Source organism: Prinia subflava, chromosome 4, assembly GCF_021018805.1.
Source record: "Prinia subflava isolate CZ2003 ecotype Zambia chromosome 4, Cam_Psub_1.2, whole genome shotgun sequence".
NCBI lineage: Eukaryota > Metazoa > Chordata > Aves > Passeriformes > Cisticolidae > Prinia > Prinia subflava.
The window spans coordinates 40,391,392-40,411,073 of NC_086250.1; the positions used below are offsets into that span (position 1 = coordinate 40,391,392).

The window sequence follows — 19,682 nt, forward strand, 5'->3', positions numbered from 1 at the left end:
TACAACTTGTCATGGTTCTTATATTGCCAACAGGCAATTGTTTCTATTTGGGGGAACAGATACTCCTTTAACTTGGGCATACAGAAAGTGAGAAGTACAATGTCTAAGACAAGATGAAGCCACAGTTTAGACAGTTTTTATTCCACTGTGAAAAGAAAATAATGTGCCATTGTCTGGAAAACTACAAAGAGCAACAACTGAGGTGCTGTGGCTAGGACATCTGCAGAGTGAAATATCTTAACTCTTTGTAAGCTGTCTAACAAGAGTAAAACAGGACTTTGAAAATGGAAGCCTGTTGTCTTTTCTTTTCTGGAACTGTTTCTCTTTTCTGCTGGTGATATTTGCTAAACAAAATATCTGAGAAGACTGGCTACAAGTCCTAAGAGGTCTTCTTATTTTTCCTGCTAAATTCGGGCTGCTCAAGTGGATCCCGATCCCAAAAATATGTGGACATAACAGAGACCTTTTTGTTTAGTGCACTTAATATTTCACTGGTAGCCTGTGCATAGGGATTGCAGAGTGTCACCTGCCCACACTTCTTGAGGTTTGGGTATTCCAGTGATTTCACTGGGGCAAGTTTGCAAGTATTATCTCACCTTTTTTTTAAGTGACTGTAAAAGGAAGACTGTTGTCAGCTGCTGTCATGGCTTTGATCTGAAAAGCCTAGTCAGGCCCTGTGGTGTATGTCTTCTCTTTACAGCAAAGTGGGAGCAAGGCAGACTGGAATGCAGGTCTTCACATACAAAGGATTAGACATTTTTGCAGGTTTATTGTGGGACCTGTAGGTGGCCTCATTTTAATAGTCAATAAAACAAGAAGTATTAGTCCAGTTTCCCTATGTGCTAAGCCACATTTTGTTGTAGTGAACTTGGAAGCTAAAAATTTGCTTCTGGTGCCACTGAATATTCTGTCATTCATTCTATAAACAAGTGGGTATAGAGCACACTGATTGTAATAGAGAAAGTGCAAACATCTGTTTTGTTTTCATCCTTCAACTCCTTTTGGGATAGGAAAAGAGAGGGAATGATTTTGAAATGCTGAGTTAGGATCTGAAAAGTAGCTGGTGTCATGCATTTCCCATTCCTTCCCAGACCATGGGTAAAGGACAAGAGGACTGCTGGCTATGCAGTGACATTCAACACAGACATTTTGTAACAGAATGAACAGTAAGAAAAAATGAATACATATCACAAATTCTGTTAGAGAAATTATAACACGAATTCGATTGGGCAAATGGACTGCAAAACAAGGTTAACTGAAATAAGACTGAGACTGTTCAGTACAAATGAGTACCAACATTTGCATGCACACTTGGCATCATGTTTGTAACAATGCATTCTTTGCTGCCAACCCAGCAGAAACCCTGACTTATGATGCTGTCTTATTTATATGCTGTAGTCACTGTGGTAAGGCCTCAGTTTTAAGTACTTCATATACACATACCGCTGGGGTTTGTTTTAGTGTATGAGACCTGATAGAGCTTGTGAAAAAGGCTTATGATTCATGTGCCTTTTATATTTGGAAGGCATAAAGCTACAACCATAAGAGAACCTTAAAGCAGATGGTTAACTGGCCTCATGTGGCTGATCCTGCCACAACCTCTTCTCCCACCCCATGGCTGGGGCATGGTGGGGAACACCAGGAGCATCTGGGAGAGTGTCTCTTCCTAGAAATTTCTCTGGTTTTGAAATGGTGGGGTACACATGTAGGTTAAGAAAAACTGCATGCTGAGCCATTTCCTATGTCTGCTGCCAGGGCAGCACCAGCAAAAGGACTGAATTCCTCTGAAGATATGCCTTGGCACAGCACCTCTCAATGCTGACAGATTGGCCATGTTATGCTGGGAGCACAGGGCAAAGCCACAGGGCATCCAGCTCTACATCTCTTGTTACTGGGTAAAAGTTAGTACCTCATTTAAGACATATCAAACAACTACAGTTTTGAGGGGGAAATACGGTGGATGGGTGGGACACAGAGTCCCAAGGGATTAATTTTTAGACTAACGGGGATCATACTAAACTCATAAACAAGAGTGCAGTGTGTCATCTGGACACTTGGTCAAGTTTGAGAACAGTAAGCAACGGATTTAATTTCGATGTTAATCTCTGGTTCCCACAAACATAAACACAGAAGCCAGCTTAAAAACAGCCTGCAACTCCTACCCCTCCTTTCCACCTATCTTTCAAAACCCGCTGCAGGGCTGATTTACCAATTGGCAACAACCTGCTGCCTATGTAGTGCTCCAAACCTGCATCCTTGGAGTTGAAACTTTGGCAGAAACCAACTTGCCAGCTTGTACTGGTTTGAAAGCAAAACCAGTAAGACTACAAGTCAGAAATACCATTTAATAGAAAGAAGAACAAATAACAAGAAAGGTAAAAATGTAATAAAATAAAATAAGATAAACGCAATAGTACAATGGATCACTGACAGAGTCAGAATGCAAACCTGACACCCTGTTGGTCAGGGTGTTGGAAGCAGCCTGAAGTGAGTCCTCCCAGAGTGACAGTTGTGGCTCTGTTGGAGTAGAGAGGATCCTCAAGAAAAGGGGCCACTCTTCCTCTGGGGATCCAGCAGAAACCAGCTCTCTTGGTGTTTGGGATTGCTGGTTTTAGCCTGGTGGAAAGGCTTTGGCTCCTCCCCCTGGGTGGAGCATCTCACAATGGAATGAGGTGATGTTCTCAGTCATGAGAGAGGCCTTAAATGGCCCATTCACAGGTGATGTCCCTCGGAGGAGGATGGGTGGAGGAAGAGATAAGAAGGCACTGCCTTATCTGGTGTTATCAGGTGTCCCATTAACAGAAGGCATCTGCCCTCTTCCCCCCCCTAGAGTTACAAGAGATAAGGAACAATATCTCCCAACCAGCTTCAACAGATGAAAATAGAATACACATTTTTGGTTACATTTTCAACCCAACACACAGCTACAGTTCTCCACTGCAGACAGAGCCTGGGCACTTCACGGCTCCTATGACATGTTTGCCTGCAACTTACCACATCCCACACCAAATCTTTCAGAAGAGGCTGAAACTTCTGCTAAGTTAAACTTCAGCCTTTCTCTAAACATTTCCTTGCTCTGCTGAGGCCTGGGTGTTTGTGATAGTCTCTTGAAAGCTGGTAGGTGCAAGGACACCTGGTACCTTGCGGTGCTGTGTCCCTGACAGAAACCTGCTGGAAATAAGGCACTGTATGTATAATATTCACAGTAAGTTAGGAGAAAGCAAGGCAAAAGCAGTTCCCTAAGACATCCTGTAGTGAAGGATGAAGAAACATGGCATAAAACCAGATAAATAAGGAAGCAGAACTGAATTATTTATAAAGAAATTTATTTTATATTTGTGTACAGCAAATATATGAAAACAAATTTGATTTGAAAAATGTATATTTGATTTCTTAAAAGTATTGAATCCTCTTATGGAAAGGTTTTAGTTATTAAAAAGGTACAGAAGGCTAAAATTATACTCAAATAATATATATATGTGTTCGTATATATATATAAAAAAGTGCAATTTTATATATATATATAGTATATATAAATAATGTGTGACTTACATGATTTTTAAGGTATCTTATTTAAACATCTGAGTAAAATAGAGGTATTAGAAAATATAGTTTGCTATTTCTACACAGTTTGCATTCAGCTTTTATAAGCATCTAGACAGTGCAAAATTTAAATATACGGAAATATTCTATTATTCTATACATTGTGCTCAGCTCCCAAGTTTCCTCTGTCATGATCATCACCAGACTGAACCAAATTTGGAGGGTTCAATACTAGCCCTTTCTAGCATCTTCTAAGAGCAATAAAAGGAAATCTGTCTTACCTTGCACTGTGCTGTGGTATAGCTTGTGCAAAAGAACAATGCATTTCCTATATTAAATGATCTAGCTCCCAGAGATCACATACACCTCACCATATTGATTCATTCCATTCCATATCCTGCAAAAATAAATCTCCTGTAGGACAGTATACATTACTGTGTTCTGAAGCTTAAGTAATATATTTCTTTACATAAGGCAGGAATATACTGAAATTTGATAATACTTAAATCAAACGGCAATCTGGAATTAAACCACATTTATGTACCACATTTTTATAGATGCTGCCTTTTTAATGTTTATGTCAGAAAATGTGGTAGAGAAAACCTACTATCCTTTAAATAATAGCAAGAGATAAAAGCCACTCTTCTAGAAGAAATTGCTAAAACCTAACTACACTAGGAGAAACTCGACTGCCTTGAAACACCAAAGGTCAATCTGTACAACCTTTCCTGCAGCTGAACAGCAATTCCTTGCATGACATCTGGGGGAATACTCACATGAGTAGGTGCTCACTACAGCAGAGCCCAAGTGTTTCAGCTGTAAATATTTATCATCCTTATTTGCATCTATTAAATGTTAAGGTGCATTATATTCTTTTCACGTCTTTCTAACGTTGTTAAAAAAAAGGCAATTATGATCATTCCACATGCTTTCACAGTAGCTATATTTTAACTGAAGGGTGTTTGAACTTTAGAAAACATGTTTATTATCACTGACATAAAAACCTCAATCCTGTTTCCATAAAAATCAACGATTGCTTTGTTCCTACTAAAAATAAAATTTGATCCAAACATGTCAGTCAAAAGTTTGCTAGTAAATTCATTAAGTCTCTCAGTGTTTAAAGGCAAAGTGGTGTTAACAAATACTGTATACTATAGCTTAAAGAACAGTATTATGCACAATTCTAAGTGTAATTCAACAAAATCAAAAAGAAGCTGTGAAAAACATCTTATGGGACAATGAATTTTGCTACATGAAAATTTCTGGAACTAAGACAGGCTCTTTTCGAATTAATTTCTGACACCAACACTGTCACTCCTGTCCTACATCACAATTGCACAAATTAAAGTCTGGATTTTGTATGCAGTACGCATCCAGACCAGCTAATCTTAACAACTGGATACATCAGGCAGGTCTTCCTCTTTCTACTGCATTCATTTGTAAACTTCTCTCTAGCAGAAACTGTCATGTTTCTGAATCCTTGTAGCAACCGACAAGATAAAGAGCCTAGTGTCATCCTTCATCTACTTCACTTTGCAAGTTTATCTCTGCACTTGCCCATATAATTACCCCCTGCAGAGTTCAGCTTTAATTCAGATTAGCGTTACACTTGTTGAACAGGCCTCACAAACAGAAAAAGCCTCATTAGTAGCCTGCAAAAGTGAGCTTTGCTAGTTAAAACCTTGATTTAAATACCAAACAAAGGGGAAACACAGATGCTGAGACAATGTTTACATCCTCTCAACCACACCCTTGAAATTTTGGCAGTAAATTAGCCAAAGGATGGTTTTAACATCTCATCTATCTCTTTCAGCTGAGAAGGAACAGCCATAACTACAAGTTTTTGCAAGGTGCAGCTGATGTTGGGAGATGGTTGAATACATATGACCAAAGGCTGCATGCCTCACAAGTCAGAACAAAGCAGAGATGTGCTAGGAATCCAGGATTTTCTTATGCCCAGAAGTTTCCTATAGACTGGAGAAAAACACAAGTCCCATTTCCCACGCAAAAAGGAATAGTGTGTAAGCCTAGAGTAACACAGTATTAAGAAGAAACTAATAACTAATGATGTCAAAGCTTCTCAATTTAAAGATTCCCCAAAGCAATCTCAAAGAAAAGAAGAAAAAAGAAAACCTGTGCACTCAGTCAATACATTTTTGAATCCAATTATACAGTAAATGCACTGGCAGGCAAGGCCTTAGTTCTGAAAAGTGAGGAAGAAGAAGGATGGTGCAAAATGTTTTCATACATTTGAACATTCTTAGGATATAAGAGAGCAGGCAACTTGAATACTAGAAAACATTCCTTTGAAGATCTGTGGGATCGACACAGTTTTCCGCAGGCTCTGTTTCATCCTACAGCTCAGCTTTGCCTGTTTGGGCAGGACTGGCATTACCACTGCCTTCTCCAGCGTTGTTCTTGTCTGCTGGCTTGAAAGATAATGAAGCAGAGTTTGTGCAGTACCGTTTGCCAGTTGGGCGAGGTCCATCATCAAAAATATGCCCCAGGTGAGCACCACACTGAAACAAAACACAATAGAGTATCACTGTGTCTGTGTGCCACTCGATGGCATCACTGGGGTGTTAAGCAATGACTAACAGCTGCTTCCAAGGAAGTGCAGTGGTGCCTACATTGCCCTTTCAAGTGGGATTTGCAATCTACATTTATTTGCAGGAGTGATCCAGAGAGATGATCTTCTGAGATACCACAGGCGCCTAAGAATCCAAGCCCAAATTTCCTGGGTGTTTCCTGTCATACCACTGCGTACCTTGGTTGGACCACCATCTCTGAGGAGCTGCCTGTTTCTGTAATGATTTCATGGCAGGAGCACAGCTGAAAACTTGGTGGTGAGGACAGCACTGCCCATGTTTCACTTATTGCTGTAGAGATATCTGTGTAAGAAAGCGACAGCCTCAGCTCTAGGCTCTCCTCAGCCTGCAACCATCTGCTACATCCCTTGGGAAAAAAACATTAAACCCTTTGGTGATCCTGGCAAGGACCGAAGGCACTAAAGTGTTCTTACACTTCTCCCCCCTCCCCCACTTTCTATACCCTGGCGCTCTTCTGAGCATCAAGGTCCTTCTGGGTGCACTTCTTGCCCCTGGAGGGGATGGAGTTTAGCCTACTGACCTCATAATAATTTCTATCGTATATACAAGATAAGGATAGGTGATTGAAAAAAACCTGTAGTGCAGATACGTAAAATATTTCTTAATTAATAATCTTTGTCTGGGATTAATTATAAATGATGCTGAATTTTGCTTTTTATAAGAAATATGGAAGTAGAAATGGTCGGTTGCCACTTCTGCTCTGTATTAATCAGACTCAAATACTTGCAGTGCTATTCAGGGGGAACACTACTGATCCTGTCTGTAAGAAAGGTAACAGTCCTTTGCTTTACAAGGACTGCTTTACAAGTACAATATTTTGAAGAAGCTAACCGTGCTGATCCTTATTCAAAATTTAAGATTACTACCATGCACACACAATTTATCTGGATAATAGGAACTTCTTGTAATCAGTCACTTGAATTCCACGAGTTCGTTTTTACAGCCTGCCACAAGAAACAAAAAAATAAAACCTTGCACTGGAGAAACATTTATCTTGAACAGGAAAGTCATGCTGCTTTACCAAAGAGCCTTGCCCTTTCAAGTCAATAGCAGATCTCAGTGAGAGGTGGAATGATGTAATTGAGATCACAGACCTGCTCATGGGCTCACAGTCAGCTAGCAACTATTAAAGACTGCAAATTATTCTTAACATTTAATTAATTCATAGTATTCCAAATACATAGAGGCAATAGTGATTATTTCAAACTCCGAATGAATTAGTGACAGCAAATCTCTACCCTGCAGTTAATGTGTTGCTAATGTTCTCCTGCTGTTATGGCCTTTAATTCACCAAAGCAGCAGGAAAGGTGTCTGTAGAAGCAGGTAAAGTCTTGCCTCCAGATAAAACTTTCTCAACAGCCTGAAAGGCTGGGGGAGGCTCTCACACCAACTAGGTGGGACAGAAACTCTGCTCATTTAATGACAGCTGAAACAATAATCTTCACTGCCTTCAGGAGCAGTAAAGCCTGGCATCTTCACTGGCAATCCATCAAGGATCCCAATAACAATTAAGGGCTTCTAGCCCATGGTATCAGCAGAATGAGCTCCCACAGGCAATGGAAAATGGCACGTATCACTGGGTTAAGCAGCAGTTGCTCAGCTTTGTAAGGAAGGAAGATAAAACATGGGAAATAAAAAAGGAAGTTGGATGGGACCTAGAGAAAACTAAGGTTCAAGTCTTCTTCCTGAAAGACTGCTGTCTTGCCATCCTTTCCTCCATTATCCACTGCTTATTCTTTTTACAATTTTCTTTATACTGAAGACCTTTTATTTTAGGTTAATGTGTGAAAAAAACCTGGGCTGTTTCTGAAAGTGGGGTATCTAACAATGAAGCATTTCACCTGACTACAACCATACCTTTGAATGAAAAAAATAAGTAATTGTCCCAGAGAGAGTATTTTTCTGAATGCTCAGCATCCTAATTAAATCATCTCATCTCAGCTAAGAGTGCTTCAAAACCTCCTGGCTGGAAGTGTTAAACAGATCTTTTCCAGACTAACATTTAACAAAAGATAAATCATTCCCTCTCTACTGGACAGAAAAAGAACAAGAGAAACTGCAGAGAGAAATGGTCTGTAGAAGTAATATATTCACACACAGACTACAAAGACAATCTATCAAAAAGATTTTCCTCACAAAACCCGAGAAGCTGTGTGAGAGTCCAAGGTAGTCTCATTACATCATTTTGTGATGGCAAAATCACTTGAGGATTGTATTACTGCCAAATTTGTTACCTTTTGAGATTACCCCTCACCAATGTGAGGTTCTCTGTATAGAGGACTCCATAACCCATCTGCCCTAAACAGAAATGTCTTTCAGTCCTTTGTATCACAGTATAAGAAATCTGGCACTCAGCTGCAAGTACAAAGGATGAATTGACTTTACTGTCCTCCCCACACATAAAAGGTGCTGACCATTTTTCTAGGACATATATACATGCCTGCAGGGTCTCTGAAAAAGAAACAATTATCTCTTGCAGCCTTGCACTTACATATATTGGGCAGAATGAACTGGGACAGTGAAATGGTTAAAGCATTCCAAGTATGTGCTTGGGAGCAGGAAAGGGGGCGGGGAGGTCACTACTAACTGTCAGTATGCTTGGATCTCCCAGGCCTCCTGGTTCTAATATGCTGCTGGGAGGCATGGAAAGCAGCTTGCTGTCAGCTGCTGTAGTTGAGAGTCCAAGTCTGCAAACACTACTCCTGTGACTACAGAATTTTATTGATTTGTACAGGTAAAATTAGTAGGTAGGGAGAGCACTGGGAAAGGGACTCTTGAACAGGACAGAGGAAAAAAAGAGATGCAACCAGTCTTACAGTATTCCTCAACTGCATTTGTATTAACTTCTACATGTCACTAATTACTGGCCTTTTAAATACACCCAGGGTGTGTTCCAAAAACTGTGAAAGCTATTTCTAGGATAATCCCATGGATGTATTTGATTAAGGTTACAGTGATTTTCCCCCTGTGTTTGCTTTCTATAATGAAGAACATTTTAAAAGATTTCTTTTATTCTCTCAGACAGGTGGGAAGGACTTTTAAACAAAAATCAACTACCTTTTCATCTGCAAAGGATTAATAAGGGTTTGGGTGTGGGAGATGGTATTTCCCCTTGGTTCTACCAAGATCTGTCATATCAATCCCACTGCTTTGCAGGTTGCAGTAAAACCACAATTTTTTTTGCAGCTGCAAATGTCATTCTCACTCCAGGGACAGACACACAGCGGAGCAACATTAGCTGTGCTGAGCACTTGCTGCAAAGATGTTCACCACTCCTTAAGCTATTTTCCTGTGTGACTTGATCATCTGTGGAGTTATTGCCCCAGGAAGCTGGAATAGCTGGTAGGAAGTTACTATTGGATTATACAGCAACCTTGGCTATATTTTTTCTTTCAAATTCAGATTTTAGTTTTGCTTTGATTTTATGGTGTCTGCATGTGACTGCTGCTAATATTGCTGGTCTCAGGTCTGCTAACACTATTGTGTTTGGTAACAGGTAAATGACATTCCCAGATTTCTTGCTTTGGCCACAGGCTTCATTGGGATTCTTCCAGAGCTCTGGCCATCTTCTGAAGTGTGTCAGCAGATACAAGCTCAGCAGGCTGGCAGTATGCAGATTTTAGCACTATTCAGGCCCACTAACAGACTTAAAGAGACTGGACTGCATTTTTGATTATGCCAGTAACCACTGGTGAAGCACAAGCTTCCCAATCTGCAGTCTCACTGCTACCTTGCTAGTAAATTTAGGGAAGTGGATATTCCCACAAAGTGTCAAAAGGATCTTCTACAGCATATCATCCATGTAAAAACTTCAAAATTATGTAGTACACATGACAATCTAGCAGACACGCTAATTTGGTCATTAACATATTGGGCCAAATGCTCGATGCAGAAGTTAACAGATACTCTTGAGATGTTTCTCAGCTCACTCTGAGCCTTACATAATGAGGACTGACTGACTAGTAAGGGTGCATATTGTCAGGGATAAAATTAATCACCCCCCCAAGAACACTGAAAGAACAGCAAATTATCACTACCCAAATGAAGCTGCTGCCTCTCTCAGCAGGATTTGGGAGTGTGGAGCTACAGGACTGCAAGCTGCTGGCTACAGCTGCTGAACACCAACGCAGCAGCTTCTCCCTTTGCTAGGTAATGATTATGCCTTTCCCTTCACAGAAAGGAGGGCAACACAAAGGATGAAAGTAGAATAAGACAGATAACGGAAAATTTGGGCATGTTTTGAATGAGCACTGGCTTCATTATTACAGCAGATGGGATTATTTGAGGCAGCCATTAGGACTGTGCTGGGAATGAGAGTTGGGAATGAGTTAGCATGGATGCACAGTAATGTAGAGTGATGGAATCAGCACACAAACAGCCGCTCCACTGCTTTCGACTTCTCTCAGCTGCTCACATGTGGAGTCAGTCGGACAGGCTCAGGCTCAGGAGCTCCTTTGAAGGGACCCTCTTCAAGAAGACTATTTTTGCAAACTCGGCACCGAGTCCAACCATTTACATCTGCTCTGTAAAACCTCACATGAGATAACAGCGTGTATTGCAACGATCCCCTTGTGGCTTCAGCTCATTCCTCCCAGCTTTTATACCTGCGACCCATTGTGCTCTCTCACAATTATTACTATTTAATAGAACAGAAAGGTTTGCAAATCTCAAGGAAAATACAGCACACTGTAATGGTTTTTGCAGCCTTTGCCATCGGAATGGTCTGTATGTGCTATAAACTGACCTGACTGCAGGATATTTCAATCCGATGCATCCCATAGGAGAAATCATCGTTGAAAGTAATTGCATCGGGACTGATCACATCGTAAAAGGAAGGCCAACCTGGAAAAAAGGAACAAGATAGGTAAAAAAAGAGGGTGTCTGTGGCAGATTACATTGCAAAAAGCAGGACAGAATCACGCTTTGAAAAATGTTTATCTCACTTCAAGTTTCGAAAAAATGAAATGGAGATGTTTTTTATCCTAAATCATTTAGGTACTTTGGAAAACATCCCCCCCAAGTACAGTTATTTACAGGAAAGGACTAAGCTGCCACTAGCTGCCCAACCTCCACCTCCACAAGGATTCCTGCACTCCACCACAAGCAGTGATAGCAGTTTAGCTTAGGGACAAAGGTCCCACGTAAGACAATTCAGCTTTAACCACCAGATAAAAAAACCCCACAAATTCCACCCAGAATATAACAGCAAGGCTTTATGGAACAAAAATGCTTTTGCTTTTGCAGTATAAAGGTACTTACAAAAATGAATTGGGAAATTGCAATTTAGAGCCCCAAATTAAGCCCGTCTTAACCTTTGCCTTCACCAGGGCAAACCCAAAAGGATGTGTTCAGACACTGACCAATCACACATTAGAGGCAGTGAGATGATTATTATCATGTCTCATCTCAAAAGAGTAATGACTGCTTCAGATCAGACATGGATAGGTGGAACCATAACTACGCCTGTGTTAGACACTAGTGGGTGATCTGCATGTGGTCTGCATCCAGGATAAAACAACTGCACTCATTAATGCACATGCTCAAAGCAGCTGATAGCTGGGCACTGAGCTGCATGACCTGACACCAGATGATGATATGTGTACCTGACCTACCAATAATGGCCACTTACCAAAATAATGACCTTCCACTCTTTAGCTATTCCACTCTAAGTCTCTCCCTCTCCACAACACAGATAAACAAGGCAGGTCTGTTTGGTGACCCAGAAGATACCCATTTCACAGTAACTTTTCAGCCACTCCTCAAAAGCCATCATAATGCTCCATTTCCTGAAGAAGGGCTCCCACATAAACATCTGACAGGCTTTAAGGTCATGTCAACATCTACCAGTGCCCATCTGAAATCTCATGAGCTATCTGTCCTTCTCATTCAGTCTCTTGTTATTTTTAACACACACAGACAGCTCTTGCTCTCCCTGTATTACACATACGCCCAAAAATAGAGAATTTCCTTGTTTCTTCTCCTAATATTTGTTGAGCATTTGCGACAGATGATTTCATAAAATGACTTGCAATAAGCTATTAAGAAACACAGCAGCAGCTGTGAATCACTGCATGCAGATGAATAAAGGATATATACAGCTTTCCATAAGAAAAGAGAGCAAAATTTTCTATATAGTAAAAAAAGATGTGGAAACAATTAACTTTTCCAAATGTGGGTAGAAAAAATGTATAAACTGGAAAAAGATCCATATGTCTTCAGTTGTATCCTAGATTAATAAATATGGAAGAAGATTTATTAGGATGTAAGCATAACAAGCATATTTTTTTAACAAAGAAATGCTTAGAGATGTGTTTCTCTTCCTTTTCTAAACACACATATAGTACCATTTCTAAGCTACCTGAAGGCCTTGCAAGTCACAAGTCCTGTGCTCCCAAGGTGCCTACCACCACCACAATTGTTTCCACCCCAAAACTTACTGCAGAAACAAGAAGTCATCCCCCTCTCTCCAATTATTCCAAATAGATGAGTTACAGACAGCAGGCAGACTGAGGACCAAGCACCCTGAACAGGGAAAATATCCCACAAAACAGGAACTCAAAACAATGCAGCAATGTTAACTGTAAAAAAACAATTTATAAATCCCTCCCCTCATGCAAAATGTTGCTGTCAAACAACTACCTTCACAAACAGAGAAGGAGTAAATGTACGACAAGTTTTGTAAAAGGGGTTATCCTGTTGACAGAAAAACTGATGTTTCCTAATTGGTGGCTTCTTTCCAACACCATCTGTCATCTTCTTAGCTAGGCCTCTGTCTAAAGAAAATTGAGGCCTTACACAGAGCTAGTCAGAGTATTTTTAATGAAGGCCTTGTTTGTTTGTTTAGTTTTATTATGTCACAAAGCAGACATACCAGTTTGCCCTTGTGTGATGGCAGAGGAGTTTCAAAGAGAGAGCTGTTAGGAACTACCAACTATCTGATCATGTGAAAGACTTTAGAGAAGGCAAACTCCAGGGCTGCAGAAATTCTCAAAGAAAACCATGCTTCCTTCATTATAGCAATGAGGGGGAAGCTTCAAAGACTGCAGCACAGAGATTGAAGCAATCTGTGGCTTGCTGAGAAAATTATCTTGTGAGAAGAGTTTGGAGGAGATGTGTTTATGTCAGCTTTGACATTAAGAAAGACCATCCATCCTTCTTTCTCCGGACTTCTCCTTTTGGTCTTCCCATTCACCAGAAAAAAACTATTTGCTTTGGATGCACTCCATGCACTTCTAAAAATGAAGTAATCTGAAACCTATACAAACAGGCAAGCTTCTCCTAAAGTAGTCTTTGTACCCAACTGGAGTGACTTCAGATTAGACTGTCAGTTCATGCGACATGTGACACATGTCCCAAAGGCTCCACCACTGCCACATATGGTCCCTAAGAGAGGGACTAGGAAACAGATCTCCACAGTGAGATCGCTCTCTTAACTCCCTGCCAAGCCATTGCTTCTTGAGTAACATGGCAGGCCAGGCACCAGCATTCCCAGGACAAATTATTAACTCTGTGAGGGTTAACTGAAAACAGGGCAAACCTTGGAACAGAAAATGTTCTGAAGGGCACAGTGAGACACAATGTCATTCTGTTGACCTTGAGAGGAAGATGAGTGAATTGCTCATTGAGTTGATGAGCCAGACTGACCAGAAAACCAATCCCTTTTTGCAGTCTCATTTCCTCTCCTGAGGTAGAATGGAAAACCTATCTGATAGTTTGCTAAGCCTTCTCAGACCATTTTGTCTACTTCAAAAGCTGCCAGGAACAAGCTATGGCAGCAGTAGTCTGCTTGCCTGCATATGCAGCACCTCTCAGAGGTATAGAAAGCTAGCCTTTAACTGTCTGTCTATATAAGTGGTAAATGGCCCAGCAGTGGCCTCCACTTTGCAGGCCCTGGGCCACTTCACCTGTCTCCGTGGCTGCAGCCCCTCCACTCCTGCCCTCCTGCCTCCCTCCTGCTGTAAGGCTGCAAAATAGCTGGCTACCTTTATATTTTAGGCTGCTCTAAGCTGTGCATTAAATCTTCAGCCCAACTTTGAAGGCTGTCTGGCTACTTGTTAAGGACATGCTCCTGTAGGGATAGGGGTGAAGATGACCATGTGGGATCTCTTGTGCTTCTGCTAAACTGAGAGAAACAGTAACCCTTACCACTGCAGAGGCTGAGCACTGGTGGAGATCCTTTGTAAACCCTGGTTCTGAGACTCAACCCTCCTTGGGTGATGGCCTTCTGTCAAGTCTAGCCCATGTCTGATGGGCAGCAGCAGCTGGGCCATCTTTTGAAGGATGGTAAAACATACCAGCTAGGAAGATACAGCCTCTGGAGGAAAGGGGCAAAGGGTAATTGCAAGAGAGAAGATGAGGGTGGGAGGTGAATGAACAGATGAATGAACAACTTCAAATGACATTCACACTTTTGTGCATGTGAACAGCAGCTAAAATTTGTGAATACATTTATCCTTGAATGTGAAGTTTAGTTTGAGGGGCAGTATGACACAGTAATCGCCAGGAATTTTTATTGCATTATAGACATTTTAAATGGGTTCATTCTTAAATTCACAGCCACTTTGCACCACACTGGCAATTTAAAATAGGAGTCTGTCGTGTTTGTGTTCACTCCAACAACCTGTTGCATGGGAGTCAGGCCACTATGTTGGAAGGGCCAGTTTCTGGTAAGTTAATAAGCAAGCCACAGAGATGAACAGTTTTTCAAATATACAGCAATTATAATTTCTTGGATCTAAAATAAACTAAATAAAGCAATGGAACTTTCTTCTGTCAAGTATTTAAGTGAAAAGCATGGGTAAACTGAACACTACTGACAGATCTTCTCTGCTCCATCCTGCATGAGTAACAGAGATGATCTTACTGCTGGGAGTCACACAAGTCAAGTCCTATTCTTTTTCTTTCTAGAACATCCCCCAAATATTTTGTAAAAGTTTGCAGCATTTCCAAAATTCACTCTACATGCCCTCAAAATGGAATCTTGTTTTTTATCATGGTCCCTATTCTGCAAAAGAGGAGACAGTGATTTGTGCCTCTTCATCAAAGAATGCTTTCTTGCCTGGTACTGCCCTGGGCAGCAACACAGAAGGACAGGGAGGAAGAGAAATGTTGAGTCTGGTAACCAATGCTGGATGCTGCTTTTACCACTCTGGGCAGAGGGCTCCAAATCATTCAGAAAAGGCATCTTCTTTCTCACTTTCAGACCTCCTGTTCCAGGTACCTGACTGAGTCTGTATTTCTAATGAGCCACCCACAGTGGGCACCTATACAGGCAGCTGGTACAAGGTGGGTACCTGGACAGCACAGATGCAAGCACACAGCAGTCCCAGGGAGCTGACAAACTGAGCTGCCTAAGCAGTTCTAATGCCAGAGGAAGGCAGCAAACACAGTGTGCCCATAGTCCAGTCCCCGTTTTGTGTTCCTGATAGAGATATGAAACTCCAGCAGGAGTAGATTGCTTCTTTCACATTAATCCAGGAAGCTCCAAAGACCCTTATCTTGTGGGTTACTCCAGAATTCTTTCTTGAGGCAATACTGACCCCATGCAAAAAAAAAAAAAAGAAAGATATTTTGTTCTCATAAGATTTTGGCAAGCAGTCCAGCTGCTGATCGATTGATCAATTTTAGAAGCATCTCAGACCTCCTTCCGGTTTTGCAAGTTTTCACACATTTTGTTGTAGTTAGATCTCCAACTTCCTAGTAGATGGATCTTACTCATCTAACCATTAGAATGTGTGTCTTTAATTATTTGCAGAAGGGAAATGGCAGCTTGCTTTTGAAAATCAGCCCTGCTAGGCTATTTTTTTTCCTATCCTTAACTAATACACCTTTTGACATTTTTTGAACAGCATAACTGCAATCCCAAAGCATGTAAGATTCTGACGTAATTCCCATTTCATACACCTGTCGACTGGAGAGTTCCAGTTTTTCAAAAATTGTGATATCCATAGTTGTTTTTCATTTTAGATCCCTAGCAGATTAAATTCAACCTGCATTTTATCATTCTTTGCTGTAATTATTCCAAGCATTTACTTCAGTGAGTTATTTACAGATGGAGAAGTAGGGGGAGATGGAAGATGTAAGAACTACCAAACGGCACCAGATGGAAAAGAAGATCTTGACCTGAAAAATACCTTGCTTCTCTGATGTGCTGTATTTTTAGAATTCTGATTCCCTTTTAACCTAATGTGGATTAATGAAAACCCAAAGGCTTTTTAAGGTAGAGTCTCATCATTTATCTTCACTGAGAAGCCATGTCTGTGTAAAAACAAAGTGTATTAGGATTTTAAAAAGGTAATAAAGCTTCTGCTTTGAAACTGCTGTAAAGCTGAAGGGCTTTCACTTTTTTCTTTCTCAAAGGTTTATTGAAACAGAATCTGAAAGACATAGGCATCCACAGCTGTAACTTCTCACATAAAAGTTTAATGTAGAACTACAAAGTGACTTGTTGCTATTATGCTTGTACAGATATAAGGTGGGGTTTTTTTTTGGCTAGCACAAAACATCCTGGGTTATTTTTCTTAATATCTCCATGACAATGAATGAATAGTGAGTAGTCTTACAATTATTTTGCCATCAGGTAACACTTCTTTCTGTGGAGATTCATGTAATTTACCCAAATGTAGCTAGAAACAGAATCAGGCACTGAAACATTCTTGTTCACCAGCAAACAGCTTTACATTAGATATGTATTCCAGTGAGGGGGAAAAAAAAAAGGCCATTTCTTTCCAGCACCATCCAGATACAAGATGGACAACGTGGTACTGTTTTTCAGCAGACCATGCTGAAAAAGCATCAGAATGGTAGCTAGGCAGGGGTTGAAGGGAACACAAAGACAAAATGAAACTTAATTTTGGGGGAAAAAGTAAAGAGGGGCTTCTCTCTAATACTACCTGTCTCTAACAGCAAAGTTGGCCTATTGCAGCAGGCAAATACCATGCTGGCAGAACAGTGTGGGAAGGGAATTTTTCAAAACAACTGAACTTCTAATAGCAGCTTTTATGAGATAATCACCATCTGTTTTTCCCTTTATGTTTCTCACTTGGGAAATAAAAAAAAAGTGAAAGCCGTGAATAAAGGTGGTATTTGTTTTCTTCCTTTATAGCACTCTGAGAATCCAAACAACTTACCATGAAACAGCATATGCAATCCAAATTTATTTCCTTGTTAGTGGGAGGAGGTTATATTTGTTTAAAATGATTGCTAAGGGAGATCTGAAACTTAGCGACTACAATTTCATTTGACATCTGAATTTTTCAGAACAAGAGTGCCCCTGATGTCTCTTGAGCAATAAAAGCATGGAGCCTACTCTCTTTAGCAATTAATAACTCTATCACAATACTGTTCTTGCCCTAGCTGCTTCCTTGATGCTTTCACTGTGCTCTACAATACTGATAAATACAAGCTGGTTTTTTAGACTCTTCCTCTGTAATATTTGACGTCTTGAATGTGCAAGCTGCTGCTAAAATCTACAGGTAGGCAGGAGCTGGGATCTTCCTCATGTCTAACAAAGATTGAGTTACTAATGGTTTCTTTCTTGGTTCAGGTTCAACAAAACTACTGAACCTAAGTCACTTCCTCCCAAAGGACAAGTTTCTCCCCTCATCTGAATAGCGTCTCTTGTTACTTTAAATCATGAGTAATGTTTTTAAAAATATATCTTACACATAAGTCAGCTGTACATCTTCAGCATCAAAGGAGCCAAACAGAACTGTGTGAAGCAGTGTAACCTTAAGCTATAATTTTAAAATGCCATCATGAAATCTCTCAAATAGTTTTTAAAATTTACTGTTGACCTAATAACCTCAGTCCAAAGCACTCAACTTCAAATAGTTGTTTTTGTTTTCCCTCCAAAAGCAGTAAAACACATGTTGGTAAAATAAATGTATATATTGCAAAATATCTTGACATTCGTATAACAATGAGTTATCTGTGCAACTCACTACACTAGCTAAAGGTTTCATATAGGATGAGTAAATCAGGATAGCAGTAAAGCTGGCAGGCCTTAGATGGAAGTGATTTGATAAAATTGGAATTCTAATGCAGTATCTTCACAGAGAGAATTTAAAAAACCCAGCAAATGCACCCTTGTAATAATCAACATCTGGCACTGAAATGAACAGCAGTCACAGATGAAATACATATTTGAAAAATTTGTCATGGTGTCTTTCAAGTAATGAACATCCTCAAATTATTTGTTAAAATATTTTCCTTTTAGTATTGTTATGCATGTCTGGGAAATGAAGTTTGTAAAGAACAGCCAGAACGCAGCTGCACACTTAAAACTGAAACTACAGAGGTTACTGAATTAATTTCAATTCCAAAAAACTCCAAAACCTGTACTGTCTTCCCTTTGCAGCTATATTCCTTCTATGAAACTCCTTCACTAGTGCTTCTAGCATTGAGTGCTCTGGCAGACAAGCACCCTCCTCATTTCAGATGGACGAACAGGTTCTCATCTCAGCTGTAAAGTTATGAAGCAAGGGAGAGTTACTACACTGATTAAAACAAACAAAACCCCCCAAAACAACAATAAAAAAGACAAATACTCCCTTTTTTGTGTTTATTAAAGGAGATATCTAGGTGAGAGAACTTGGTCACAAACTAAAGATGGACATAATATTCTTGACCATGAAGGAAAGCTTTTGTCAGGGTTGGGGCAAAAACCTGAGGCAGTTAACTGGTGGGAGTATCTGCCAAAAGCTGACAATAGAGCATTGAAAGCATTGAAGACAGAGCTTCTAACCACCAGGTCTATAAGGGTCATTTGCCCACAGGACAAGACTCTGCAGGAGGAGAATATGGAGAGGTGGAGCATGGCTCTTCATGCCACTGTGGAGAGCAAAACCTTCCTCTTTGCCTAATATTACACCTTATCCACAAAGCTAGTCCTTAAGATTGATACATTTCTAAACCAGGATTTTTCTCACACTGCAGGAACATCTCACCACGAACTACATGCTCATCAAGCCCTGCAAGGAACCTAGCCTTGAAGCCCTGCTTCTCATGGGGAGTGCAAAGTCTACTCATTACAGTTTTATGCAGATTTCTGAGGTACTTCTACCACCCTCGGCCTCAGGGTAAATTTACATTATCCTCTGCCCAAGACTCTGTCTCTGCAACATACAGCTGAACACTATGCCACATGCATAAAAGAATGCCAAAGCTACGGGCAGTACAAATAATCCTAAAAGAAGAAAAAACAAAAAGAATGATTTACAGGGTTAGATTGTTTGGAGTTGCTGTTGGTTTTGGGGGGATGTTTAAATCTTTTTAACAACCTCTTCTGCAAAGAAAAAGAGGTAGGTAATAATGCATACTAAAAATAAAGACGTTTCTTCACAGAAAACCCTGGCAAAAACAATATACATGTGCACACACACAAACTCCTTTTAAGCTTTCTGTAGAAAACCTTGTACTTTGAAAAAAAACCCTTTAAGTATTGAAATGGAAAAGTTAATATTTCTGATTGTAATGTCCACCTTTTGTTTTCTGTTAGTTTCTAGAGCAAAGCATGCCCTTTCTCCTAAA

General features: G+C 40.3%; 1 protein-coding gene across 10 annotated transcripts in view; it reads right to left on the minus strand.

Moving 5' to 3' along the window:
- Positions 1–3,309: 3,309 nt before the first annotated feature.
- The window catches only part of MSRB3 (methionine sulfoxide reductase B3), an 83,046-nt gene continuing 66,673 nt past the window's right edge, over positions 3,310–19,682 (minus strand). For 9 of the 10 annotated variants that reach the window (XM_063396531.1, XM_063396533.1, XM_063396534.1 and 6 more), the window contains 2 exons: positions 10,897–10,994; positions 3,310–6,062 (listed from right to left, as the gene is read on the minus strand). In XM_063396531.1, the coding sequence (XP_063252601.1) occupies positions 5,898–6,062; positions 10,897–10,994 (263 nt within the window). In that variant the 3' untranslated portion in view covers positions 3,310–5,897. Of the gene's footprint in view, positions 6,063–10,896; positions 10,995–12,589; positions 12,675–19,682 lie in introns of all 10 variants that reach the window. The other variant, XM_063396536.1, reaches the window with a different exon arrangement.